Source organism: Anomalospiza imberbis, chromosome 17 (assembly GCF_031753505.1).
Source record: "Anomalospiza imberbis isolate Cuckoo-Finch-1a 21T00152 chromosome 17, ASM3175350v1, whole genome shotgun sequence".
Classification (NCBI taxonomy): Eukaryota; Metazoa; Chordata; class Aves; order Passeriformes; family Viduidae; genus Anomalospiza; species Anomalospiza imberbis.
The window spans coordinates 6,064,807-6,092,580 of NC_089697.1; the positions used below are offsets into that span (position 1 = coordinate 6,064,807).

Genomic DNA, 27,774 nt, shown 5'->3' on the forward strand with positions numbered 1-27,774 from the left:
CATTCAGCCCATCTTTGCTAAGGCATGACGAGGAGCATCCAAGCAGAACGGCAGTGCCCAAACCCAGCACAGCCAAGCAGACAGGGATTTGGGGTATGCTCCAATGCTTTTGAGTAGAGCAGCCCTGAGATGCTGGGCCAGGGGTTTTCCCATTGCTCCGCTGTTTCACAGGACTGCCATGCCCTCCTGCTTCTCCTGGGGAGCCCCTGCCCAAATCGTGGATAAAGCTGGAGCAGGGGGAGACTTGGGTTTTGCTTTTCTCCCCTCAAACTACAGAGCAAACAGGACCATGTGACATGCTAACCAACGTGCTTTATTTTAAGTTTTCCACAATCATTAAGGATTTTGTTTGAACATTAAGGATTTTTTTTTAAAACTTGATTGATCAAAGTTCCACATTCAATTGGTTTTGGCAATTTCAGTTCAACTCCTTCGAGTTCCCACCTGCCACATCACCCCAAGGTGACCCCCACAGGTTACCCCCATAGGGTAACCCCTGCAGCAGCAGCTGGTGAACATCTCCCTGCCAGCCCTCCTACCTGGCCCTGGGGGTTATCAGCAGCACAGGAGCAGGGAGATGCACTGGATCCCTACCCCGGGCCAGTTAATCTTGTCAGCTCCACCAGTTTACATTGTCAGAGAAACCGGTCCCAGCACAGGGATCCAGTCATTCACCTTCCATAAAACAAGAATCAGATCCTTTATCATTCAATCATCTATTTCAATGACTGATGATTTAAATTTAATATCTTATATTCTTACAGAAAATAAAATTAAAATAATTGGATAAAATGGTGATTAAAATCACAGTCAATTTGCAATGCTTTCATTGAAAGTATCCAAGCAATCTGATTTAAAAAGACATTAAGAATCAAAGCCTATTTTTTAAGAAATGTCAATAATATTCCAATGCAACTTGTCCACTGACCTGTGACTCAGCGGGTCATTTGTGAGTGAGTCAATCTCACAACCTAAGACTGGCCACAGTTACCATCAGTGAAACACCACCGATGTCCAAAGTTACGTCAGAAATTAATTTGGTCCCAAACCCCCATCCGTGTACTCAGTGCAAAGAACCAGGCAGCAGTCACTGTCCCAGGTTTTCAAAACATTGAACATGTTTGGAAACAAACTGTGGCCTTCCAGTTTCCAAAGCATGGAGCAATGCACCGAGTCCTACCGACACATCTCCTGAGTCATCCCTTCACACACAGACGTGAAGAAATGGTCTTCATCCTCCACGAGAGAATTACTCATGAGATGGCAATGAGACCCCAGCCTTACACCCTGCCAGAAGCACCCAGCCACGCCGCCTTCTCCCCAGCCAGATTCTGATACACTCACTCACGTTGGGCTGCACATAAATAATCCAGTTGCCTCCACCCTGTTGCCAGGGCTGCTTTCCAAAACGAGGTAGGGTATCAGAAGCTTGAGCAGCAAGGCTCGTCAGCTCTCATGGGGGGGCAAGGAATCTACCCAAAGATGCTCCATGCTTACAGGTTGTCCGGTTAACAACCACCTGTGACAGAAGGACTCTGGGAGAGTCAGATTTGTACCTGCAAAAGGTGGGGAAAGCTCTCCAGAGAAAATAACAAATGGATGTTGGGACACTGACCAGAATTTCTAAAAATAAAATTAAACCAGAAGGTCCCACACAGTGTGAGCAGCCACGTGGCTTTTCCTCCTGTGCAAACTCTGACGATTCCAGTGCCCCAGTCCTAAGTGAGTGAGTCCTTCCCCGGGGGTGGCTTTGTTCATATTTTATTTAGTGCACTTAAAGTGACATTTTCTACAGCTGTCACAAGTGAGGTGGCATTTTCTGCATGGATGTTGGCCCATGCAGGGAAGGTCCCCAGCTGGAAGATGCTCTTGGCCCATGTGTTCATAGCCAAGCTAAGAAGCAGAACTCCCATAAGATTCATGAGCAACCCAGTTCTTGCCTACAAAAGAAATACAAAGACAGCTGTTGAGTTTAGACTGGACATCTACAGCATGTGAAGCACGAAGCTATTTGAATGCAAACATAATAAAAATGGAAGGCTTAATTGCTGTTAATATTAGCAACATTTTAAGCAGGCTTAAAGCCATAAAGGCCATTCTGCAGCTGCTTACCAAGCTTTGATCCATCAAAAACATTAACATCTGTTTAGCCCCAGGAATGTGAGCAGGAACTGGGACTAAGCCTAATTTTACTCATAAGCTTTGTTTCACTGAGCTGGGGAAATTTTCCTGCATCCAGAAACCTATGAAAGTTGAGCTGTTGACACTAGAGAAACAGGACAAGGGGCTGGGGGATGCTGACCACATTCAAGACCACTTTTGTCACCATTTGGAACCATGGTGGCTCCCAATTTCAACTTCATGCAAGCTCCTTCCATCCTGTGCCTTCAAACACTGTTGAGAACAGTATCAGACTTCTGTCTTCTCATTTTACTACATATTGAGTACTAACAATACAGAAAAAAAACCCTTCTTTAAACACTCGGGCTGATTGTTTTCATCATTTTATTTGTCTAAAGGAACTTACCATATCCTTGACCATCAAATGTCCAGAGGAAAACGCAATTGAGTTGGGAGGTGTTGAGACTGGCAACATGAATGCATAGGAGCATCCTATAGTTCCTGGTATCATTAAATAGAGGGGATTCACTCTCAGACGAATGGCCTGGAAAACCAGAAAAGAACAGAAATTGTACCCTGGGGATTTGAGCTGCCAGCAGATGAACCAAAGGATGCAAATAGCCAGTGTGCTGTGCACAGCCCTATCCCACACTCTGTAATAAATGATCACATGTCTCACATCAAAGTCTGAAGGATTATTATCCTTCTGTGCCCACGTTATGCTACTGGACTTGCTGCTCCCAAGGGTTTCAAAGAGCCTGAAGCCCAGGAGTAGGAAAATTCCCCAGTGCCTATCCCAGCACAGACCCAACACACACCTGCCCACCCAAGGGGCAGGACAAGGAGGGGGCAGAGGAGGAGCTGCTCTCGCCATGGGATGGCCTTACCAGCTCTGCCAAGACAGGCAGAAAGATGATAATAGTGGCAGTGTTGCTGGCAAACTCCGTGAACAAGGCGATGACAACCGTGATGAGGATGACAGCCACGGGAGGTGGCACACCCTCCAAGGGATGCAGACGGCCTCCTATCCACACAGACAAGCCAGACTCCTGCAGAAGGGAGAGTAAAAACAGGAGTCATCCTCCTGCATCCCTGCAGGGGAACTGGTCCTCTCCTAGAACTTGTCCTTAGGGTGTCTCACAGCAAGCAGCTTGCAAGGAGTTGTAGCCTCCTTAGTTATCTGCTGTGTATTTGTTGTCACTTGGAGTTGAGAAATATGTCCTTTGAGTGTGATGACTCCATTGATACAAGTTTTCCAAAGCCAAATGAGAACACCAAGTGACTCCCTGATAAGATCCAACCCTCCTGGGCAGGATGATGCCACATGGCATCTGCTGTGGGCCTCACCTCACAGCCCTTGGCCATGGCAAAGCCTCCTCCAAGCAGCAGGATGATGTTCCAGGGCACCGTCTCCTGGGCCTTCCTCCAAGTCAGCAAGGGCTGGGTCTCTGTGTTTGGTGCTGGACAAAGAGGAAAGGCCTGTGTCAAACACCCACCTGAAGAGGAGCATCAGCCATTGCCTGACTGAATGATACCATGAGTCTGACAGCAGTGCTCACTGACCATGAGCTGCTGATAAAATACACACATGGAGTGTCTTGAGTTAGCCAACTAAAGGAGCATTTAACTTACTATCAGATGTAAAAAAAACCCAAAAACATTCTAGCAATAAAGTTTTCTTTTCTTTCTCAATTTATTATTTAATATCGAGTTAATTTTCTCTCTGTAACAGACATAAACATCTTCTTCAACAGATGGCGGTCCATAGAAGGAGGAAAATTTCTGCCATTTGAATAAAAGATGTTATTAATTTTCCATTTTTTATTCAACAGCCAGTGAGTTTTACAGCAGAGAGCTCATCTCCCCTAAAAGCTATTTCTTAATACGTGATAAAGTGAGCTCTGTTGTATGGAAGGATGCACTAATGGGACTGAAATTTTCTGTTGAAAAAGGGCACATATTTTATCCACAGGAGGCCTGATTAAACATCTTCCTGTGTATGGACAACACAACAAATGTGCATAACTCAGAGCAGCTGCTATTTTGTTCCCACAGACCCCAGGCAATTCTCCATCATCTATCCAAAGGCCTTCAGCTACTTCTCCCCATTCAGATCATCTCTTATTCCAAGAAATTTATGAATTAAAATTTGTATTTCATTGCTCCGCAAGAGGACTGACCCAAGACTTCAAAACCTGCTGGAGAGTTTGAGCTTTAGAAGTTCAAATTCTAAACTGCTGTGGTAAATGAACACCCAGTTCAGATCCCTTATTCCCACCATGGCATCAACCCTCACAGCTACATGAGCAACTGAATCATTCCTGCCATCTGCAGCAGGGCAGTGGCTGGTACTTCAGATTTAAAAAAAAAAAAAAAAAAGCCTCTCTAGGATCAAATGGCACCTTCAAGCCACCACCCTGCTCCACACAGACAGTGCTGCTGCTGCAGCTCCACGGGGGAATAGCATTGCCTCTTGCCCCATGCCTGCCCTGCCAGGACACAGGCAAGCACAGAATCCCTGCCTGGAGGAGTCTCCTACTCACCTTTCAAGTCAAACCACCACCTGAAGGAAGGTTTTTGTGAAGGGAAGAAGAACAGTATAATCACAATGGTGATTCCTGTAACCGCATCTGAGATAAACCTGGCCAAAAGCAGCAGAAACACTTGTAAGAAGCACAAGCCTGTAGAATTACAAAGTTTATGAGAACAGGGATTTACCAAAGAAGATTACTAGTTTCCATCAGGTTTGAACAGTGCTTGTTGTTCACAGTTCTTTTCTTTTATAATTCCCTGTCGAGGTACATTTCTACCATGGGCTGTGAACCCTTCAGAAAAGCTGCCCTACAAAAGTAAAAACCAAGATCTAATCCCCACCACGCTGATGTTCTGGTTTTCTGATTGCAGAGTTATAAGGACAAGTTTCCTGAGCCTATTGCAGGGAGGAAGAGAGACAGAGCCCAGACCATCTTATTTATATGAGCTCTTTGCAAAATGCTCAAACTCTCGGGTGAAAGGCAGGCTCCATTCAGTAAAAAGCTTAATTTAAGCATGTGTTAGATTTAAGGAGTTATTAACTGATGAGGAAAAGGTCCATAACTACTTGGTTATATTAAGGAAACATTTATCAAACTAGAATTTTATTTTGGAAAAAACCACCAAATTATGAAGCTCTCTTCTTTTAAGAAATAACAACACCCTCTCTGAGCTGTAGCATTCCCTTACTGCTGTATCTATTCATCTTCACCAGGTATGGTTGTCACTGGGGACACAAACTTGGCAAACAGAATCAGCTCCTGCCATCTCTCTTCAGTCTTCAGACCACTGGTGAAACCAGTGGATTGCCTAAAGAACTCAGTATTTCACTGTAAATATACCTATTAACTGCATTCCCAACATTAAATCCTCGGGATGGCCTCAAACAGACACATCACAACTTCCCACTAGCTTCATGCGCCTCCTCTAGGAGAGAGAAAATGCAAAGCTGTCTCTGCTACTTGATGCTCAGTTAATTTATTCCAGGAAATCTGAGTAATAGTGTTAAGCAACACAATCAGAAACTCAGGAATGTCAATGACTTGGAAATGTTACTGCAAAATGGCAGAGTGGAAGGAAAATAAAGTCTTACCCTGGTGCAAACAAGCTTGCCCAGCCTGGAATGAATTTGGGATCCCTGGAGAACAGCATGATTGCAAACATGCAGAAGAAAAAGAAAATTGCCTGTTCTGCAAACCTGAAATGAAAAGAAATGAGGTTAAAATGCTGATGTGCTAAAGGGGTGGATCCAAGCTAGGACAAGTATCCAGCTCCTGCTGCAGCATCTTGGCTGAGAAGGGAGGCTGATTTTCTAAAAACAGCTACAGTGAAACATTGGGACAGATTGCAAATCTATTCACAAATACTGGTGTTTGCCAGCAATACTCTCTCATTGGAAGACACTGAGGAGAGGCAAGATGGAGATCAGGAATGTCACAACAGTGGGATGCAAGGCTGACCCTCTGGGTGTGGCAGAGAGGAAGGGCCAAGCAGCTCCTCATGGCCATTCCTCTGACCATGTCCCTCCAGGACGCCAGCCAGGCATGGTGCCACTGCAGCTCAAGCAATACAAAAGGATGATTGAGATTCAAATCATACATGAAACAGCAGAACAAATTTCTCCAAGGTCAAATTCTAAGCACTGTCCCTTAGACACATGACAAACAGCAGGGTAAAAGGCAATAGCATTCACTAAGTATCTAGTGCAGTTAAGGTTTAACCAAGGTTTAAGATGATGCCTCAAAATTCTATTTAAAATCTCTCTGAGCACAAGCAAGGGTACATAAGCGCTTGGGAAGAGGCTGCTTGAGCTGATTTTTAGTTGTGGGGCTGCTAATCAAATTGGTAGAGCTCAGCTTAATGGACTTTCCCACTCCTAGATCTCAAAGTGGGACTTTGATTCTTTCAGAGACATTTTGCAGGCTGCTCGATAATGTACTGAATGGAACAAATAAACCAATTTCTTTCATTTACAGCACAGGCACAGAGAGCTGTCTTTGAAGAACCACTCCATGTTCCACACAACAGAAATAATTACAATGTCGATAGCAGGACACAAACATCGCTGGATATTCACAGCATTGCCCTGAGTATGAAAATATTATTTTACAGATGGGGAAACAGAGACCATTTAAGGATGAACCCTACAGTTTCAACAGTCTTCAGTAGTCTTGGCTGCCTAGAATATCAGTGGATGGTTGAATATATATGGAGGGTTGGATTTCTGGAGATACTCAGCTTTTCCTGCTTCCCCCTTTCTTTTTGGCATTTCTCAGAAGTCTAAAACTCATGTTTCTTTCTGCTGGTGCCTTACTCCAAAATAGAATCCCCATCCCTAGTTTGTACCAGCTTTTACTTTCCTCACTTGACTATCGTAGTTGAGGGAATTATTCAGAAAAAATAATTTGTTCCATGGCATGGATCTGACTTCTTCCTGTATACTTTCTCTGAGCTTTAAGATTTCTTTAAGTATATCCACAATCCATATGATTCATATCCATAATATGATCATCAGCCTTCTCAGCAAATGCCTCCTGCTTTGCAGGACAGGTTTGCACAAACCCTTGAAATCCAGCCTGTGCTGGTTAGCACCCAACTCACACAGAACTGGGTTTGTTCCTGGAGTAGAAAAATCATAAAGAGTAATTAAACAACCCAGCATGAATTCCCTCTATAATAGGAATGTTGTTCTTCAGCAGATTTGAGTGCAAGCTGCTATTTGCAATTATTCACACTAGCAAAGGTGAGGGGGCTGGAGCATGCAGAAAGCCAAGTTCAGCAGGTTACAAACAGATAAGTAGAAATATAGATATAATTTTCTTTAAAAAGCTCCATTCTCCACAGTCCTCTACTCTTAAAACAGGATATTTCCAAAACTACTTAACTGCTGTCTCATTTCTATCCCAGCTTTACAACTCACTTTGTTGGACCCAGTTTCTGATAGTCCTCCTTTATCACCTCTTTGGCTCGGGCTTCTGCATCCACTCTTATATTTGATTTTTTTGCTTTCCAGCCCCTGCCAAGAAACACAATTATATTTTTACATGCATTTTTACATGCCTCTGACCTAAATGACACATAGGAAATAATGCATTTTCTATGCAGCACATGCAGGACTCAGTGTTGTTCTCCAGCACCTGCTCTTCAAGGTTCAAAGAGCTGCATGTCTCTGGCAGCTCAGTTTGTGTTACCTTCAGATTATGAAGATTAACAGTGAAAATCTCTGCTGAGATAAAGGTAATAAAGCTTTATATATATATATCCTTTGTCTCTGCATTCATACAAAGGAGACCCTGCAGAGGTGAGGAAGTTTCCTCTCTTTATATTCTGAACTGTTTCCTCCAGCGTGGGCTGTAATTGCCAAATGAAAGTCCTAACATTGCAGGATTTCCTTGTCTTCCTTCCAAGCAAGTTACCGCCTTTTGGGCAGAACGACTAGGAATAGGGTGACACAGAAAATTAATCTGTCCCTTCATTTTTCAAGTCACTTGCAATTTCCTGGGTGATCCCAGGATGCTGCTGAGGATCAACAAAAAATGTGAGGAATTTCTAAGTGGCCGGGAATGTTAATGTGCTCCTGGCTAAGCCTCTTAGTCTGGCTGCACTGACTGCTCACAGTTTGCTCCTTTGTAGCATGTGCATACAAATGATATATTCGTATCTTGCACTTCATCTCCCATCACATCCCATGACACTGAACCTGGGTTCTAACACTGCCTGTGACCTTGATTAAAACTGCAACCCCAAATTTCTGTATCAGACGCATCTGCCCATCCCCATGGTCCCTGCCCTTCCTTAATTCATTTATTGTTTCAAAGGGTGGCTGGATGTTCTGTAGAGATGAATGGTTGATCATTCAGAACCTCCTGCATTTCAAGTTCCTGGCCCTTTAATTTCTTGGGTTTTGGGAGGTGTTATTAACAGCAGCCTCATCTCAGCCAGCCCACACCTCAGCCTTTTAATGCCTTTTGGTGTCAGGCAAAGCCCAAGTGTCCACCTGCCCGTGCTCTGCTGCAGGCACCCAGGACCTGCCCACAGAGAAATCCAGCCACTATCCCCAGGCAGTTACAGCCCAAGCAAGGCTCCTCTGGAGCCTTGGCTGTACTCGCGGAGCTTTGCAGTGTCTCCTCCACGCACCTCACCACGGGGGAGTTCTGGCATCCGCGCCGGCCCAGCTATCCCAATAGAGCCGGGCCTTGTGCTGGGGACGAGCCAAAGCAAACACAGAGCATCACGTCCCTGAGCACCACAGCAGCTCTGCTTTCTCCGGGGCTTTGGCCTCTTCCCTCACCTCAGGGGCTGGGGGTGTGCCATGCCCAGCCCTCGCCATGGACACAGGAACTGAGGCTCAGCTCGGCACAAGCCCTGGCACACGGTGAGAGCAGCACAGCCCTCAGCAGTGGGAGCCAGCCAAGCATCACACAGCAGCACGCAGAGCCTCCTGAGAAGCCCCACCAGCAAGTCAAGGACAAGCCTTTGGCATTTTCTGGATGAAAACTTTCCCATTGATCTTTTTTTCCCTATGTCTGAGACAATGTAAATATTTGGACACCTGTTCTCCTTTCCCCCCTCTCTCCACATTTGCATTTTAAAGTCAAAACAACAATTAAAGACTTTTCTAAATATCACAAATTCTGCACGGTCCCTGGAGAAAGCAAGACTCTGACTTTGTTACCATCACTTGTGAGAGTGTGGAGGGGGAAAAAAGTCTCCCCATGAGCAGCAGAGCAGTGCTGCAATCGCTTTAGGCTGTGCACACTGAGGGGTTGCATGTGTCCAGCAAAGATTTGCCGGAAAAACATGTTATTCTCAGTTACAGATTAACACCTTGTTGTAAAATTAAGCCCTGTTGTGAAGTAATCTGTTCCAAACCCAGGTTTTTGCCCCAAGAAGAAATCCTGTCTATTTCATGGGGAACTAAGATTTTATCCTGCTTTTCCTTCTGTCATTAAAAATCTGCCATTTACTCTCCATAGGCCAAGGTCAGGCAGTAAAACTATGTCTAAATATTATACATTTAACTGAATGAATATTATGCATACTCTGTACATGTATTTCAGTTGGATAAAGTATATGTAAATATGAGATATCTTTAAAACCTTCCTATTCTATATCAGTTTTTTAAAAATAGATGACTTGTTATGGGATGGGCCTGCTAGAGTTAGTTCTAAATTCCCCCACTTTCCAGAAGATGATCCTAAGTGATATCAGAAAATTTAGGATGAGAAGAATGATGACCATGTATTTTATAATGTTAATATAACCAGACTACATATATGTATAGTAAATATCAACATACCTCAGGTTAATTCCTCCATACAGGATGGAGATCCATAGCCATCCCATGAGAAGAAAAATCAGCATTAAAGGAAATGCAAACATAAACCAAGAACCAAAGTTCACCACATCACATTCTGGAAAATAACTAAGCAAACGGGAAAAATCAAGTTAATGCAAGATGGGAAAGCAACCCTTCCATCTATGGATAAACAAGCATCTGAAATCAGCAGTGAAATATCCCACAGACCTGGCCCTGTGCATTTAAGAACTATCCCTGTGCATGCCTCAGGAGTTATCTGGACATAAGGAAATGTGAGGAGCGTTGTGTTGGGACAACTCCCAGGACACCCTGCCACCCCCATCTCACCCAGCCCAGCTGTGAAAGCCTGCAAGGAAAGATCTGGAAATCTCCCTCCAGCTGGACAATGCCTTCATGCAAAGATTCTCCTGAACACCCAGGACTAAATCCTGCTACAGAAACTGCTGGAGAGTCTGGACATGAACCTGGCAGGGATGCTGCAGTGTCCAGGACAGGCTGTATGTACTCCTTGTAGAGGTCAGCAAAAGTAAGAAATACCTGTGGGCACCTGGGCTGGCATAAATCTCTGCTCCTGTGCACATAGGAGGAATCTTTTATGACTAAGAAGTAGTGGGTTCATTATTTTTCTTTCTCCCATACAGCAGTAGCTATAATTGCTCACAAAGCACTACACAGTTTGCTTCATCAAAACAGTTACCAGGTTAATTGTAGGCGTGGAGTCAAATCCCATTAAATTCAATGGGATTAGAAGCACCGGTGAGCTGAAGCACACATGCTCCAGTTTGGCTGACAGCCTGCCTGGCTATGCTGGAAACCTGCTTACTAAGTCTAAGCCTGCTTTCATTTCCCAAAACGTGATGGAAGGGCATGAATTTTCCAAACCAGCACTCAGCACAGAAAGGAATTTCCTGCAGGGATGAAGAACATGTCTCTGTCTTGTAGGATTTACAAGGATTCCCTAGGACAACCTCCCATACCTCTTCAGCTGTCCCAGAAGGATCAGGTTTGGTGCAGTTCCTGTCAGCGTTGCTGTACCTCCGATGCTGGCTGCATATGGGATTGAGATGAGGAAACCTTTCCATATGTTTGTTTTGTATTCCTCCTCCTTCTTTAAGTCTGAAAGAGCATCACTGGAAAGCTCTTTCTCCTCCGCCAGATCTTTGCTTTAAAATAGTCCAAAAGAGAATCCGGTGAAAGCCCTGGTTTAAATACAGTGCAACCACTTCAGAGCCTTGACAGAAGGAAAATTCCCAGTTTTTAGAAATCCAAGCTCCCAGTGTGCTCAAGGACACCTTAGCAGCTCGGTGCTGCAGAGGGGTCTGCTTGGTGAAGTGCCACACGGGACTGTCAGCCTTGCAGAGGACAGAGCACCCTCAGACCCATCCATAGGAGCTGAGGGTGCCTGTGTCTTGTCCAGACCCTCAGCAGCTTGAGCACAAAGTCCACAAGACTGCCAAAAGGAAAAAGAACTAAAATTTGATAGATTTGAGGGAAGAAACATCTGTTGCTGTGTTCCTGAAAAGATGCTTCCTCCCCATCCTTGTTATCAAAGCAGGACCATGGCCAGTGTGCAAATCCTGGGGGGTTTTACATCATCTGCTTCAGACATTTGATGTTCCTGAGAAAACCAAGGCACAAATCCCCAGCAGGAGACACCTCTGGCTATGATTTCAGAGTGGCTGAAAAAAAACCTCTGTAATGATTTGGACATGCAGAGGGATGCTGGACACACAGAGGAGGGTTTTTATCATCAGGCTGCTAGTGACCGGGATGTTCGGTATAATCAAAACATTGCAGTGCTTGAATTTCAAATTCCTAACACTTGGTCTAGCTCAGGGGATAATTCTCTCTTAACTCTCTAATACAAACTTTATAGTTAACTTACTCCTCAGTACTTGCCAGAAACTGCATCTCAGTTGGTACAGTGTAAAGTTTATTCTGCTGTAAAGATGCTGAAAAAGAAAGATGAGGACTTTAAAACAGTTCAAAGCATCTAGAAAATTCTCCTTGAACCAAACAGAGGGACAGAGGAAACAACTACCATCTTAGAGGAGGGGCTGTGCAAATGAAGGGTGAGCTCACACCAAGGGGATGGGGTCAGGAGCTCACATCTGGCAGGGATGAAGGAGCCCACCTCCTCCTGCCACTGCTCCAGCCCCACCACAGCACCCAGCTTCTCCTCCAACACCCAGGCACTTGGTCCCTTTACAGCTTCTGACACAGGTTGGCCTTTGGGATCTTCTAACACAGCCCAGACTTCCTGGGTGTCCCTTACCAAGTCATGGGTTTGGGGTGGGTTTTCCTGGGGGAGGATTAACCTTAATCATTCTTAGGAAGGAATACTGTTGGGCTTTGTTGTATCTGTAAGGCATTTCCCCCAAGGCACAGCAGGAGCACTCCCTGTCACTGAGCTTCATTCCCATGGGGTGAGAATTTTACACCCTGCAGACATCTAGTGCAGTCACCATAAGGCTGTAATTCCTTCTTTAAAGACAAGAGTGAGACACATTCGGGGATTAGGTTTTGTACCGGGTCCTCCAAAAGCCACCCTGACAGCAAGGACCATTCCAAGCCCATCATCCTCTCCACAATTGCCAGACCCTGCAGGCTGAGCAGCCAGTACCAGTACACTGGGAGCTGCACATCACTTGACCACACCAACCCACGGGAGAACTCAGAAATCAAAAAATGGAAATGCAATACAATCATTCTCTGTTACCAGACCTGACATTAAGGCTTGTGGCATTTGTGGTCATGGCTTGACCTCCTGAGGCTGGGAGATGTGCTACCAAACCTCATTTTCCATGTTCCTCACAGGACTGGAGCACTTGTGAGTTTTATCCACCTTCAGCCCAGGTGGCCCTTCCCAACTTCTGCTGGCTCTGCTGCCTTTCCTTGTCCTCTCTACATGGTTTTGGGTCCAGAGGTTTGTGTGCCTGCACTTCCCTGCGCTCTGCAGGCAGCTACATAGAGAGCCCAACTCCTGGTACTGCCACCTAAGCAATCTCCAAATTTCCTTGCACCCCTTCTTAGCCCAAAACCCAATCCCCTTCCACCCAATATGACCTAGAGAGCAAAAGCACAGAGAGAAGCCAGTGGTCAAAGTCTCTGGACTCACTCACGTGTGCACCAAAGACACTGTGCTCGTTCCAGCTCAGTGAACCAAGGATTTTTGCAATGTCATGTTTTACACATGGCTAATTTACTGAATTGGAGTTAATTGGCTTGGATACACACATGCTGAGCTTTCATCCCAACCTTGCCACAATGAAGGGATGTAATTAGAAGGATGAACATTGACCCATGGTTGACTGTTGGTCCCTGCAGTGGATTTAGCCCAAAGGCTCTTACACTTCTGTCCCACTGAAGCCCAGTCCTGGCTCTGCAAAAACCCTTCATTCTACGTCAACATTTTTAAATTTTTTTTTTCCCCAGCTAAACTCAGACTACCAGCCAATCTGTGCAGGACCATCTTTGAGTTATCTTTCAACGAAGGATTGCAAAGGTTACCATGCAAAAGAAAGCCAGGCATACTGCAGAACTTTTCCTATGAAACTTGTAAAAAAGGAATTGAAAATGATTACAGGCCCATAAGTCAGAAAAGACCAAAGGTAACAAGAGTTTGGACCCATCTGTGCACACCTCTCACAGAGCAATATGAGGATTCTGTGGCCATTTCACCAAAATACCTCATATACCTTAGAGGCAGAAATGCTTTTCCTAGATAGTTTTTGCTTTAATGATATTTTTACTGTCTCTAAAAGGTTGAGAAGACCTGAAAAGAGCTATTTCCACCCACTGAGGGATGCAGGCAGCAGTGCTGTGGCCACACCCTGCCAGCACTGCCTGGGATTAGGCAGTCAAACCAGGCAGCACTGTCCAAAAATGCACATTTCCCACCTACCCCTTTAGAGACATAATTTCCAGGTCTGTGACTCAGTTACACCTCAAGCACTGAATGCAGTTTATCTTGAATTTGCAGAATATTCTCTATGAAGGAAAAAAAGAATGGAAATATTTTCTTGTGATTTTTGCCTGGAGATATTTCAGGTGCTCAGAGAAATGAAATATTGCCAGTGAGGGGTTAGTGGGCAGAAGCAGGAGACAGGTCAGGCTCACTGGCACAGCAGATTGCAGCTTGTCACACACTTATTGCTGGAGATGTCAGACAGAATTGCAGGGCTCACCTCCAAAAGGAAAGTTCTAGAAGCTGAAAAATGTCTGTTGGTGTTAAATTTTTAACCCTGCTTTGATCCACCAGAACCAGATGGGACTTCAGCCACCCAGCCTCACTATCTGCTCTCCTGCATCAGAAGCCAAGTGTGTGAAAATGAACAAATTATTATACTCAGTTTTAGCTGTCAATGACACAAGAAAGTAAATATTAGCTGATCTATAACATGCTGCCCACATAGCTCAGCATGGACATAAGTGATCAAAATCTTGAGATTCTCTCATCAGGAAAAAAGTGTCACCAGTTGATCAGAGATTACGTCATTTCAGGCACCGTGTGTGTAAGCAAAGTCCTACACAAAACTGGTTTCATACACTTGTTGAGATTTTTTGCTGTGAGTCAAATGCTTTGAAATGTCACATATTCTTTATTATATTTTAAATTGTTATTTTTAACCACCCAAATAGTTTTTAGCCTCATGGACTCTACCACAGTGTTATGAAACCAAGTCAATTGGCAAACGGATCTTATCACATGCCATTGTACAAGTTTTCTTCCACATACAGCTCCCTTCACAAATGAATCTGTCTTTTTTGGAGCACAGATCGCAAATCACATAGATTATAAACATTTAATAAACTATGAAATTAGTATACCTTTTTCTCATCTGCACATCTCTGCTCCTAAGTGTAACATCAGATTCATCACTTTTGACTGACTTCAGGTCTAGGGCTTCCTTCAAGGAACTCAGCTTTGCTCATCCATTCAGAAAGATTACAGAAAAGGATGAGTCTACCTTGGGACACTAAAGTTCAAATAAAAAGTCTACATAAAAATGCAGATTTTGATGTACGAAATGTACATCGTTTTATAGGTGATTCCTCCTTCACTTGTATCATAAATAACTTTTAAAAGCCTTTATCTCAAAAAAACCCATAAAACCACACAAAAACCCCCAAACATAACCACACCATCACATGATATTTGCAAAGCATCACTTTATTCATTCTTCTACCTGCATGCCCCTCCGTTGCCTTTTCTGGCTTGTCTTACCACTACAAGTGTGAGTCAAGGATGTTAATTCTGTGCTTAACAGTGTCTGGGACAAGGTGGGGAATCTTCCTTTTATGTGCTCCCAAACTCTACTGCATTTACAGCCACAACTGCACAGTCAGTTTCAGAGGCTGGGGACAAAAAGGTTAAAAGCAGACTGACAAAACACAGAACAGGAAATTATAGCAAGGAAATCAGTGAGGTTGATTTTAATAGATGTGAATAGTCAAAAATTCATAAAGCAAACATGATAAAGCAACCTGGAGTGCAAATATCTCACAATTGCTAAACATCAATGATGAATGATTAACTATATCTTTATTAGATGTGCACATGTTTGAGCCTTCTTCTGGGGACTCCTTTATCTGCCTCAGGACTCAGCAGGGACTAAGAAGCCATTGCTTTTAAATCACAAAGGCAGATGAATTACTAATTAGTGCAAGAAGAAGCAGCAGAAGAAGAAGAAGAAGAAGCTGTGACTACTGCTCCAGATATCAGCAATAGCTGCAAAGGGGATGTCAGGATGTCATTTCTGGATTGCTGTTTCTCATCACTGTCTGCCAGAAGCCCAAAGTTCTGGTAAATGGCTTGTGAAGAGAGGGCTGGAGGAAGGCCTTACCTGGCCACATACCCCCGTCCTATCCTCAGCCTGCTCAGGAGCAACACCAAACAGCAGCATCGAGATGGAAAAAATCACAAAGCACTTTATAGACAGATAGTTAGCCTGCCAGTCTTGCCTTGAGTCCTTGCTTTCTCCTCCAGCTCAGGCTCCAGTTCCATGGGTGAACAAACAGGAAAACAAGAGAACACACGTGCCCCACGTGCATGACAGCTCTGTGTGCCACAGGGAGGGACCCCACTCATCACCTGCCCTATCTACAGCCCTCCCTGGCTCCAGCTATCCCCACAGCACCCCTACAAATCCCCCCACCACCGTGCCACAGAGCTGGACTTTAACCTGTGCCAGCAGCAGGTTTATGGAGCAGGCTGCCTGGGCATCACCTCTTTTTGGTTTTCCAGGCCACTCACAAGCACTGCCTCCTGCATGACATGAGGAAAGGGCAGGATAAAAGGGAGTTTTCTGCCAATATTCTTCCACCATGGGAATAAAGTGTGCAGTAAAGTGGGACCAGCCCTGAGATCAAGCTGCAAGCTAATGAACATGGTATTTGTGCCAGTGAAGTCAACAAAATGGGGCAGATTTGAGGGCAGCAGGGCAGACTTCAGCTGGCTTATACTACTTCCCTGTCTCAATTACCTTGGTTTTCTTCATTTTCCCTGTTCATATCCTTAGATGTGTCTTTCTCCCCAAAGAGGCTTTTTAAAATTGCATTTGCAATTGGAAGCATCATAGCAGTGGAGGCAGTATTACTTAACCACATGGACAGGAAAGACGTTGTCAACATCATCCCTAAGATTAGTCTGAAAGAGAGAAAAAAGGAAAAGCTGAATTTCTTCAGTTTGGCAAGTTCTCTGACACATTAGGAGGAAAAGCTCATGTACAGATATAACAAAACCAATATAAAAAAGGATTTCTATGACTCTCCTGAAACTGGGTGGAGCACAAGTATGGGGCTGAACGAAAACGATTCTTCCTGTGCTGCCCTGGCCCAGGGGCAAACAGCTGAACAAACACAATAAACTGGAGAAAAGGGGGTATGGACAGCCCCCACTAAAGCAGCAGCTCAGCAGAACCTCTTCCCGAGCACCTGCTGCTCACATCCCCCAAGGAGAACCCCCTGCTCCCATAGTCACCTGGCTGGCTGGACTCCCACCAACATGAGCACCCGGAGAGCAATCCTGCGGTGTAAATTCCACTCCTCAATGGCTGAGGCCATGATTAAACCACTGAGGAACAGGAAATTGGTGTCTAAAAAGTATTGTGGGCAAACTTTGTTAGATGGGAGGATCCCCAGGAAGGGAAAGAGGACGATGGGCAGCAGAGCTGTCACAGCCAAGGGCAGGGCCTCGGTGCACCAGTACAGGGCCATCAGCAGGATCACATAGAGACATCTTCCTTCCTGCAAAAGGAGGAGAGGAAAAGTGAGACGTGGCATTACAGAGACATCTTGTCACTTGGAGACACTTAAAGAAGCAAAATGCTCCAGTTACTCCCTTAAGGATACAGTACTTCTCCCAAATCATTTCCATCAAGTACAACATCTTCCCCCCTACATTGTGTAAGGGGTTCAGGACTGATCTGAGGCCACAGCAAAACCAAAATCCTCCTTGATTGCCTGATCTTCCCACATGCTTGCAGGCATCAACCAAGGAATCTTTGGAGACCAGAAGCTGTCCCACAATATTGAATTAGAGCTGGCACTGCTGCTAACATGCTCAGGTGTCTGACCCATTTAATGTTTGTACTTTCCCTCCAGCTTCCACAGACCATGCTCTGCACAGCTATGCAAAAACAGCCTTGGGAGATGTACATTCCCCACATTTGCAATAGGCAGCGCTCAGAAAGGTTTCTTTTCTTGGATCAGAGTCTCCCAAGAGATTTATGAGAACCCATTCCATGGCAACTGATCCCGGCCCCTACGGAAATCAGTAAATCAAGCACCCCGGTGTCACACCACTTCCTGCGGGCAGGCATTGCCCGGCATCACCCCGGCCTTGGCCAAGGCTGGCAGAAACCCAGTGCCCCAGGCCGCAGCGTGAATTCATCCCTCCACCCAGGAGGCACAAACTCGACCAAAGCCATTTGTCACAACAGCCACGGCCAGAACAATGAGCAATGGAAGGAAGTCAGGAGAGCAGCCCCGAGCCCGGGATGGGAGAGCCCAGCACAGAGCTGGGCTCGGTCACGGCAGGGCTGAACAGGGATATTGTCAGCAAGCACAGGCAGAGTGCCCACAGCACTATAAATAACTGCCGAGAATCACTTGGAAGCCACAGAACTATCTATTTTATCACTTTTCCAGGTTGTTGAGCAGGTTGAATTACTACTCAAAGGCACCCCTGTCCCTCTGCTGGGACCTTCCTCCCCTGGACTGAGTCTGGGCTTTTGAGGGGGAGATGATGGCTCTGCTCCCTGCCAAGGCTGGGAACAGCAAGGGCTGGGGAGCTCCATTTTGGGGATAATGTGGCCTCAGCCCCATCATTTGAGGGCTCAGCCAGGCACCAGAGCAGGTACATCACAGCCACCACTTGCCTGTTCACCTATGAACAATCTGCTGCAGGCCTGGGCTGAAGGAGGTCAAAACCAACATGGATTTATGTTCATTACATCTGCAAGTGAGGGTTTGAAAGGTGGACAAAATGATAGAATTTCTCATTTTCTTTTAACACCCAGGCTTTGCATTCACAAGGGGTCCTGCTAGCAATGCCCCAGCACTTCAGTGTGTGTGGAAACATGAGCACAGCAGAACTGAGTGTAACTGATTTTTTCATACATTAATTGTAGCAGTGTCAATGCCTCACATGAAGTGCCCAAGATCTGGATTTAAAGATCACTTTCAGACCTAATTTTAGATGCCAGTAAAATGACATATGAGAGTATGTGAAGCAAAACCCTCAGGCTCAGCTCAGCCCTGGCACCTGGCTTCATTTCCTCATGTTTCATTTCCCCCAAACCAGCAGGACCAGAACAGCAAACCTGGCACCATGAAACTTTGCAAAAATAAAGAATAATGTTTTAAAGTGTTTGCCACTAGATTAGTGATTTAATTCCTGTGCCAACTGATAATTCCTCTTTACTATGGTTATTTTTATATGCCAAAGAAATAGCTTTGCTCTCATTAAGCTCTTTTCCCTTTGATTTCCAAAGGCCATATGGATAATTTTTTCTCCCACTGGCAAAATATTCTTCAGTTTCCTGCAAGGAAAGTTGCAGCAAAGTCAACTTCAAAATAAAGACACTTTAGCTCTTACAGAGCTACTGAAAATATTTAACAATGATACAAGAGCATATCAGTGAAGGCTTTAATTGACTTTACAAAATAGATGATGTACAATTTAGAAAACTAATTATAAGTAATGGATAATTATTCTCCAGTGTATGGAAAATGTTCTGGAAAACACTGCAATGAAACACAGCATCAATCTAATAACTCCTCTTCACTGCAAGATCAAAAGCCAAGGGGTAAAAATGAAACAGGGCAGAAAGAACTGCTATGTGAAAGACTTCCCTGAATTTTTGAAACCTACATGGATCAACAGGAAATCACTTGAAGAAAGCAGTAGTGCTGTTTATCCAATTTGTTCTACCCTAAAAGAGGACAAATTGCAGCTGTATTGAAAAGGTTTTTGAGATAGGACCACCATTGAACAAAAAAATAACAAGACCAATCCACAATAACTTCAATTTCAACCCAGCATTCCCCAGAATGGAAAAAAAAAAAAAGTCATCAATAAAATTGAATCAAACTCTATATGAAATTGAAAGTTTTTTGATTTCAAGATATTTTGCAAATGTTAATTAATTGGTGTCCCCAGTGTTTGGGATGTTTGGTTAGTACACAAACAATAAATGCTAACAAATGTCAGGAGAATGGTCCTTTAGGGACTTGGCCAAGGGTGGCCCTGGACAGGCTGAGCTGAACTTGCTGCTCTGTGTGGCACCATCACCTCCACACAATCTTTATCCTTCCATCCCTTGGCTGCATCCTTGTCAAGATTCCTTCTACTTCTTGTATCTCCCTGCAGCTTTGTATTTATATTTTCAACAGAATTCTACCAAAGTTTATGGTGGCACATATGAACTTTAAAATGGATCTTGTGATCAGGTTAATTTTATAGCTATTTAATGATTTCCAGGAAAGCACTTGTGGCTCTGGACTGCAGCAGCTCTTCTTCCTGTTGCTCAAGAGCCTTGGGATCGACCTCTGCCCCTCCAGACACAGATCCTGTCTTTGCTACACTCAAAGCACTGGGGATTTTCCACCCTGGGGGACCTGCTGAGCTACGGCAGAGGAAGCCAAGCCACGAGGCTGTCTCCTGTGGGCAGGAGACCTGGCGGTCTCTGGGAAGGGCAGATGAGGTGCCCCAGGGAAAGGAGGCTCTGGCAGGGAATGTGGGTCAGGTAAGGCGAGCTGGCTCACCCAGGCAGAGCACTGAGACACAGGCACAGCCACCAGTCCCCACTGCCAGCCTGAAAGGGACACCAGGACCTTCAGCTGGACCTCGTTCCCCACGACAGCCAGAGCCCACAGCTTCCCCACCCAGCAGACTCAGTGCTCACAGCAGCTCTGCCTTAGCACTGCCAAACTTTGGGTTTTCTCCATCAACCCCTGAATGCTGCATGGTCATCACAGCCCCATCAGCCCACACAGGCTCCCCCACCACCCTATAACCAGGTAAAAGACTGGCAGACAGAGCTCCTCCAGGACCATGATACCAATACCAAGGGAGATTTTGGCTGAATTGGAGCCCTTTTATCCCTCTGCTATCACAAAGAAACATCCTACCTGTGATATACAGAACTACTTGGAGCAGAAAAGTGCTGAGTGTTCCCATGTCACAGCTGTAACTGTGCTAGCAGCCCCACTGTGCCCACTGCCTGTTCTCCAGCAGGATGGATCTGTGAATCTGATTTCTACTAACCCAGCTCCTGCAAGCATTATGTAATCTGGACTCAACCCAAGCCCTGTTTACCAGCCTCCCTGCCAGTGGAGTCGTTTTGCTCCCGCTGGCTATTTGCAGAGTGGCTAGAAAGGGGCAAGTAACACAGGGCCACAAAGCTGCAAGAGCTTCAAGGAATCTATTTTCCTCTGCTAAAATGACATAAAGCTTATTAAACATTTTTGTTAAACTTGAGGTATTTTGTAGCTGGCAAAAAAAAAAAAATCTCTTTTAAAATGAGACAGCTAAAGCTCAGATAAAGTTGGCAAATTGAGTGTGTGGCAAAAAGTCACCAACTCAACAAATAGCAGCCTGCTAGACTCTTCACTGCTCTTGTCAACTTTCACACTTCCCATACACACAAATACCACATTAACCACCTTAGCTGTGGGTAGCCAGTCATGTAGCTGTATTGAACTAATTACATATTATGATCTCCCATCTTTTTTTTTTTAATACTTCCCAAGGGAGGCTACAGATCAGCCTGGCATGTGGTCAGCATCCCTGGTGGCCTCCATCTTTACTGGGGCTTGTAGAAATACACCCACTTTATTGGTACACAACAAACTCTTCAGGCAGCTCTTGCAAAACTATTGTATGGAAGTTGTCTGTATGTATAGATTTTAAAGTAGACAGGGTTAGATGTATGAAATGTTAAATTTCTGTTTAGTTACTATCACAGTAAAAATATTTATTATCAGTCAATTTCTTATGCTGTAGGATTGCACTATCAGAACTTTGCTCAGTATAGAACAAAAATGCTTCACTGAGTGTGGCTTTTTCTTCACTGTCCATCTGGCAACAGATTACAACATTCATGTTCATCACCCTCAACACCCTGCCCAAGGATTTCTTCCTCAATTCTTCCACATCTCTTTTCACAGGACCACAGAAACAAGTGGTTTGGAAAAGACCTTTACAATCATAGAGTCAACCATTGCAGACAGGAATCAGGCAGACATGTTTTAGATGCAGTCATGTTTTCCAATTAATATTAACTCTTGTCAATAAAGACTTCCTTTTCCCCCAACCCAAGTATTGCTGCTTTCACATCCTTCCAGTGTCAGCTTGCTCTTTGCCAGGCTGGCCCTCTCTCTGCACTGAAGCTCACAGAGGATGTGGTAAAATGTAGTCACTGCACTTTCAGTTATTCCCCTCTTTCCCCACTGAAGTTCTTTCTCTCATCTTTTAACTGACCATTGCTTCCAGGTTTGTGAAACTGGCCTTCCCAAATCACCATGCACAAACGCTGCAGAGATGGACTTTGTGTATGAAACGTAAAACCAGGCTACAATCACTTACTTCTCCCGCCAGGCTGCTCTCTAGACTGCACCCTGCCTGTCCATGCTCCTGCTATGCTCTCCAGCCAGGATCCAGCTCCCCTCCAGCGTGCAGAACAACCCATCCCCTTTGTCTACATTTGCATCACCCCTCTGCCCACAAAGACGCCCTTCATGCTCTTTGCTTTCCAGTGCAAGCACTGTAATTTTTCTTCTGGAAGATCTTACAATCTCCTTGTTCTAACCAGGAGGACCCATCACATCCAAGTTAATTTTAAATTGCTCTATGGCCACCGAGGAAGTCAAGTCTGTTTTCTGGAGGCACTGGGCCCTATTTGCCTGCTCAGAGCTCCTTTTAGCAGATTTGGCTGCCTCAGCTGTTACCAAGCCAAGAGGCTGCAGACATTGAGTTCATTAGAAGCTGTTGGAACAAGCTCTTTGCACAGCTCATTAAAAGTGCCCCCATGCCCCTTCCAGCAGAACAGTTCCTCCAGCCCCACCTGCCCTGCCCCAGCTCTTTGCAATCATTCACAGCCCTCCGAGCAGGGGGGTTGCAGGCACTTCCACTCACAGGACAAATATTCAGCCGTTTCAGCAGCAACCAGAGCGAGAGGTGACACACAGGCCCTTGTGCAGAGAACTGGATCCTGGGAAGTGGCTCTACACAGGGCATTTCCTTCTGCTGCCTGATGTGATGGACACAACCACTGTTCCCGACACAGCCTGGGAAGCACACCCTGAAGTCTCAGCAAACACATCCATAAAGCAGAAATTTCATTTCTCTATTTAGCAGAAAGGAGGCTGTAGACAAAACCATTTACAGCAGCCTCCCCCTACACAACCACCACCTACAGAGGCCATCAATTAAAAACAAGGGCAATTAACATAGCAGCAGTGCCAGCCCTGTCACCATCCCTCTGTGAAGGGACTCACACAGAGATCTGGAGAAAAAACACTGCAGAGTGACAGCTGGCAAGAGCTCTAATCACAGCTTGAAGATGTGGATGTGGAGTCCATCACCAGTAAGCAAGGGCAGACCTGATGGATGATTTCCTCTTTGGTTTCCAGGGGGATGTCACTTAATTGTAGGTTTCCCTGGAAAACCCACTGCACCCACAGCAGAGGGTGTCACTCAGAAAGGACATACTAATCCAAGGAACCACAGCCTGTTGTGTTCTCTCAGCTTTAAGTCATGAGCTCTTGGTCTCCAGATCCAAGTGAAATGCTGCCCTTGAAACCAAAGCTGAGGTGGCTTCTTATGGTGGAAATCCCTTGGGAGATTAAAATTTCTGAGTATCCCAGTAGGGAGAACATAGATGGTGACATGATGTGAGTACAGATTTTTAACTTTGACAGAGCAGGAAACTACTGCAGAGATGCCTATAAGACACATTCTCACGAGGGAAGGCTCATCCTGAGACCAGCAGAGGCTGGTCCTCAATGCTTCTCCTCTCCTACCAGTTTCTGTTGCACTGTGCCAGGCAGCATTCCGACCATCCCAGCAGGAGCACAGGGTTCTCCAGCTTGTCCAACACCCTCACGTTTCAGATGTGCAAGCACTCGGCAGCATCACGGCTGTTACAGTGGCTGCACATCGCGCAGGAGCTCCTCCTGCCCCAGCCTGCTGTCCCTGGATGCCCTGCCTGGGACAGGCTCCCAGTAACTCCAGCAGCAGCCCAGTCAGTTGAGTTCTTGCTGAACACCTGCAGCAGCTCTCACGACCTGGCTGCCCAGGAGAGCGCGAGGCTGGGCTGGAGTCCCGTGGCAGGACAGACCGCCTGACCGGGGCGGTGCAGCCGAGGGCATGCAGCCTTTGCTATCACGTGCCAGGACAACTTCCACACTCTGCCACCCCTGATCCCCTGCCTGCTGACCCCTCGCCTGTTCCTCCCCCTTGCTGTTTTCACAGTGTGGTTAAAAGCGTAACCTGCTCCTTCTTCTCCCACAGCCCCTCGCGGCTCGGGCTGCGGACAGGGGGTCAGGCAAGCTCCAGACGTCAGAACTTAATCCCCTGTTGATGCAACAGCAAGTTTCTTTTCTTGTTGAACAAATGAGAGAGTTTAGTGTTGAAACCCTTGATGAATCATTGACCCCTGAACACGAACAGATACAACTATGTACAGGAGTTAACAGCTACAGGTTCCCCCCTATGCCAAACCTTGGGAGAACTTGGGGAAGCTGCAGTATGGACTTGCTTGAAATGCTCACTCATGTGAGCATCCAGGTTTTGACAGGTACCAGCCAGTGCCACTGCTACCACCTCTGATGGTTTAAAGCCCATGCAGGATGAAGAACAGACCCCCAAGGCGAGCAGCAGAGCAGCCAGCTCTGCCAGGGTCTCCTTCCATTACCACAGCTGTATCCCTGCTTTGCCGCCCGCTCAGCTGCAAACATTTCCACTTTCCCAACACCACTTTTGCTTCAATAAAACAGCATTGATCAGACCACCCTGTTCATGAGGTCCTCCATGGACTGCACCCTGGAGTGGACTACCAGCTCACTGAAGGAGCTGAGTGGGACTGAGCAGCACCATTACACCACAGAGACATTTTTTAGTTCTGTACACATACAGAAACCCCTTTCCTAAACATCCAAATCCTTGTACAGCCTGTGTGACACTACACACTTGCACCAGCACACAGAGCACCTAGATCAAGGCCCTTCCCACAGTGCTGGGCTCATCTGTGATTTGTTCTCACAATTAACCCCTGCACAGACCAGACATGAGCTTGCACTTAGCACACAGTGCATCTCCTCCCTCTCTAATCCTATCTCACAATTTTACCAAGTGCCAAAGTCAAACAAGATGCTATTAAAGACACTTGAAGTCATTTGTTCAGCTATTGAAAATTAATGTAGAAATGTAACTATTCAGTTATGAATCTGCAAGGAAATTTAGCACCTGTTGTGCAATGTGTTTTCTGCTCCTTGAGGCAGACATTCAACACAGTCCTATTTATAACTCAGCCAATAATATAAAACAGAGAAAAAAAGTGACATTAAATCCAAAGAAATGTCTCTTTTAATATATGGTGTCACTAAATAAAGCAATAGTCAATCTATATTATTTTTTAATTTAACAAGTGTATTTTGTATCTCAAAGGAGAAGGTTTCACCTGACAAGCACTGAACAGGCAGAACTAGAGTGCCAACTTTGTGTCCTTACAGCACCTAAACTATTCTATATTCACTACATACTGATCATTACGTATTTTCTGATGTAAAAAAAAGTCATTATCAAATGGATCTGAGTCAGAACCTGAGAGTGAAATCCTGCTCACGCTGAAGTCAACGGTGCAAAATTCCACAGTGTCTTCACCGCCCCGTGGACTTCCACCCAAGGCTCAGAGGTTCCTGGTGCACAAGAGCTGTGCAAAAAAATCCTCCAGCCCCCAAAGTCTTGCCGCAGATTGCTTTATGTGCAGCTCATCACATGCTAAAGCACAAACCTTAAGAGGAGACCAGTTTCCACATTTACAAAACACCACTTATCTTACTCGCAAAGCCTTTTCAGATACGGCACCAAAGGTCCCCCTGAGTCACCCCCAGCGGTGCGGGCGGCACTCCGGTCTCCCCGGCACTCCCAGCCCTGCAGCACAAACAGCAGCACAGCTCTGCAGGTCCCTGTCCCACTGCCACCACCGCTGCCCGCTGCCACTCCCATCGCTACGGGGACGGGCCGGCGATGCCAGGCAGACTCTCAGCACCGGGCACTTACTTCTACCCCAGTTCTGCAAAGCCCTGCCCTGCGTGATGCTGGTCTTGCCTCAGTGTCCCAGATGCCATTTGGGCACTACTAATAAAAACTATAGGGCACCTGGGTATCAGCAAGAAGCACGGATCATTTCCACTGAGCTTGAGCTCATACGATCCTCCCACCTCCCAATGTCTATATAAGAAACATTAAAGAGAATTCACGTTATCTATCTCTTCTTCCCCTATAAACCCGGCATGCCCGCAGGATGCCCCCTCCATTCGCACTTTAAGTTGTTGCAAAAGGGTGAGGAGCTGTGCAGCCCACACTCTGCTCCATGGTCAAACCCTGGCAGGCAGCAGGATGACCCTCTCGAGAGCCGAATACCGCCGGTGCTGAGGCAAGCGGAGGCACGGGGCACCCAGGCTGTGTCGCCGGTCCGTGTCCCGCAGCTCCCAGGGTGGAACGCCGCTCCACACGCTTGCAGCTGCCGGTGCAGCGTCCCCAGTTTGTTGTCCTGCTCCGTGCCCCACTCGGTGCCCGTGGCCCTCGTCCCGCAGCGGGGGTCCCCAGCCCGCAGTGCCCACCCGGGGTCCCTTGGCGGTACCTTGGGGGGGAGGCTGAGCAGGATGGGCACCAGCGCCAGCGGCGCGCACAGCAGCACCACGAACCTCCGCACGCTCCACGCCTTCTTCACCAGCGCCCCCAGCGCCGCCATCCCGCGCCCATCGCCGCATCCACCGCCGCGCACCCGCTTTATCCCCCGGGAACGGCCCTCCCGGTAGGCGGGACCCCCCCGGAACCCCCCCGGAATCCCCCGGCCTCCTCCGCCCCGCCTCGCCCACCGGGAGGGGCCCCGCACCGCCCCACGGCACTGCGCCCCGCTATACCGCCTCCCATCCCCTATACCCGCCTTTATACGGCCCCTACATCCCCCTCCTTTCCCCCATCTCACCATTTCCCAGCCTTTCTTCTTTTCCTGTTTTTTTTTTTCTTGTTAAAAATAAGCAAACACAACCAAACAAAAGGTCAGCGGTGCGGAGGGGGATAGAGCCATGGGAAATAGCGGAAAAGCAAGAGGCAAAGTCTTGGCTCACGTAAGTGTGAGCCCCAGCGAGCAAGCGACGAGCCTTGACTGTACCCTGGGTGTCCTATCGGGCTGGACCTTAGGGATCCTTCATGAGTCACAAAGAAAACACAAAAGCTGCCCAATTTGAACTCCGAGGGTGGATTTTCTTACCAGCTCTGCCCTGTATCGGGGCCATCAGAAAGAAGATGGGGGAGTATGTGGGGCAGGACAGGATCCCCTCTCCTGACCGCAGTGAATCTCAGCAAGTACTGCGGAGGCTGCCGGTCTCATCTGGGCGCAGTGAGAGGCAAACAGCCCAGGAAACCAGCTGCTCCACTATCAAGATGAGCAAGAGATCAAAGCCAAGGGAGCTGCTTTTTGCACCGCCTGGATTCTTGCAATTGAAGAATTGCAAGTGTGGGGAGAAAATGGGGAGTGTGGGGAGAAAGCTGAGTGTGGGGAGAAAAATGGGAAAGCAAAGTAACACGCTTAGTACTTCACGAGCATCCTCTGAGTGCCATATATTGACAGATGTATAAAACTCACGTTCAGCAGAGAAACCTCTCCATTTCACAATTAATCAGCTCTCTAGAGAGTTACTCCCCCTTGATCCCATTTCCTAGATCATCAAGGAAGTTGAAGTCAAACGCATTGGTTCAAAACGCAGATGTGAGAAAGCCTCATCCCCCTTATACAAACCATTAATCACTGGCACACAGGGAACAAGAAATCAGAATGTGGTGGTACAATCAGCAATAGAGACAGGACTGTGCTCCCATCTGCAGGACTCTGCTCCTGGTCTGGATCCACCTCCTCCGTTCCCCTCCCTCTTCTTAAAAGCATGTATGTAATTTTGCACAAATCGTAACAAATCAGTTAATGCCCGCAGCCATCCCGGGCAGGGGCTAAAGGGTGGCGACATCACCACTGCGGCTCTTTTCAAACAGCAGAACGGACACAAAAGCTTTT

At 46.3% G+C, this 27,774-nt stretch overlaps 1 protein-coding gene across 1 annotated transcript; it reads right to left on the minus strand.

The window, feature by feature from the left end:
* Positions 1–1,684: 1,684 nt before the first annotated feature.
* SLC13A3 (solute carrier family 13 member 3) lies at positions 1,685–26,497 on the minus strand. Its single transcript, XM_068207599.1, has 13 exons — positions 26,344–26,497; positions 16,956–17,221; positions 16,459–16,622; positions 11,859–11,925; positions 10,951–11,136; positions 9,953–10,078; positions 7,574–7,669; positions 5,747–5,851; positions 4,665–4,762; positions 3,469–3,581; positions 3,009–3,170; positions 2,528–2,665; positions 1,685–1,940 (listed from the first exon to the last, which is right to left on the minus strand). Exons 1-13 carry the CDS (start codon positions 26,452–26,454, stop codon positions 1,755–1,757), a joined length of 1,818 nt encoding a protein of 605 aa, XP_068063700.1. The 5' UTR covers positions 26,455–26,497; the 3' UTR covers positions 1,685–1,754.
* Positions 26,498–27,774: the final 1,277 nt, after the last annotated feature.

What these genes read in the sequence shown, in the direction of transcription:
- SLC13A3 (XM_068207599.1), bottom strand. Translation starts at nt 26,454, where the DNA reads ATGGCGGCGCTGGGGGCGCTGGTGAAGAAGGCGTGGAGCGTGCGGAGG. An exon ending in TGCTCAGCCTCCCCCCCAAG is followed by an intron (nt 17,222 to 26,343) that starts GTACCGCCAAGG and finishes CTCCTTTTGCAG; the next exon opens with GAAGGAAGATGTCTCTATGT. An exon ending in GTGGGAGTCCAGCCAGCCAG is followed by an intron (nt 16,623 to 16,955) that starts GTGACTATGGGA and finishes TCTCTCTTTCAG; the next exon opens with ACTAATCTTAGGGATGATGT.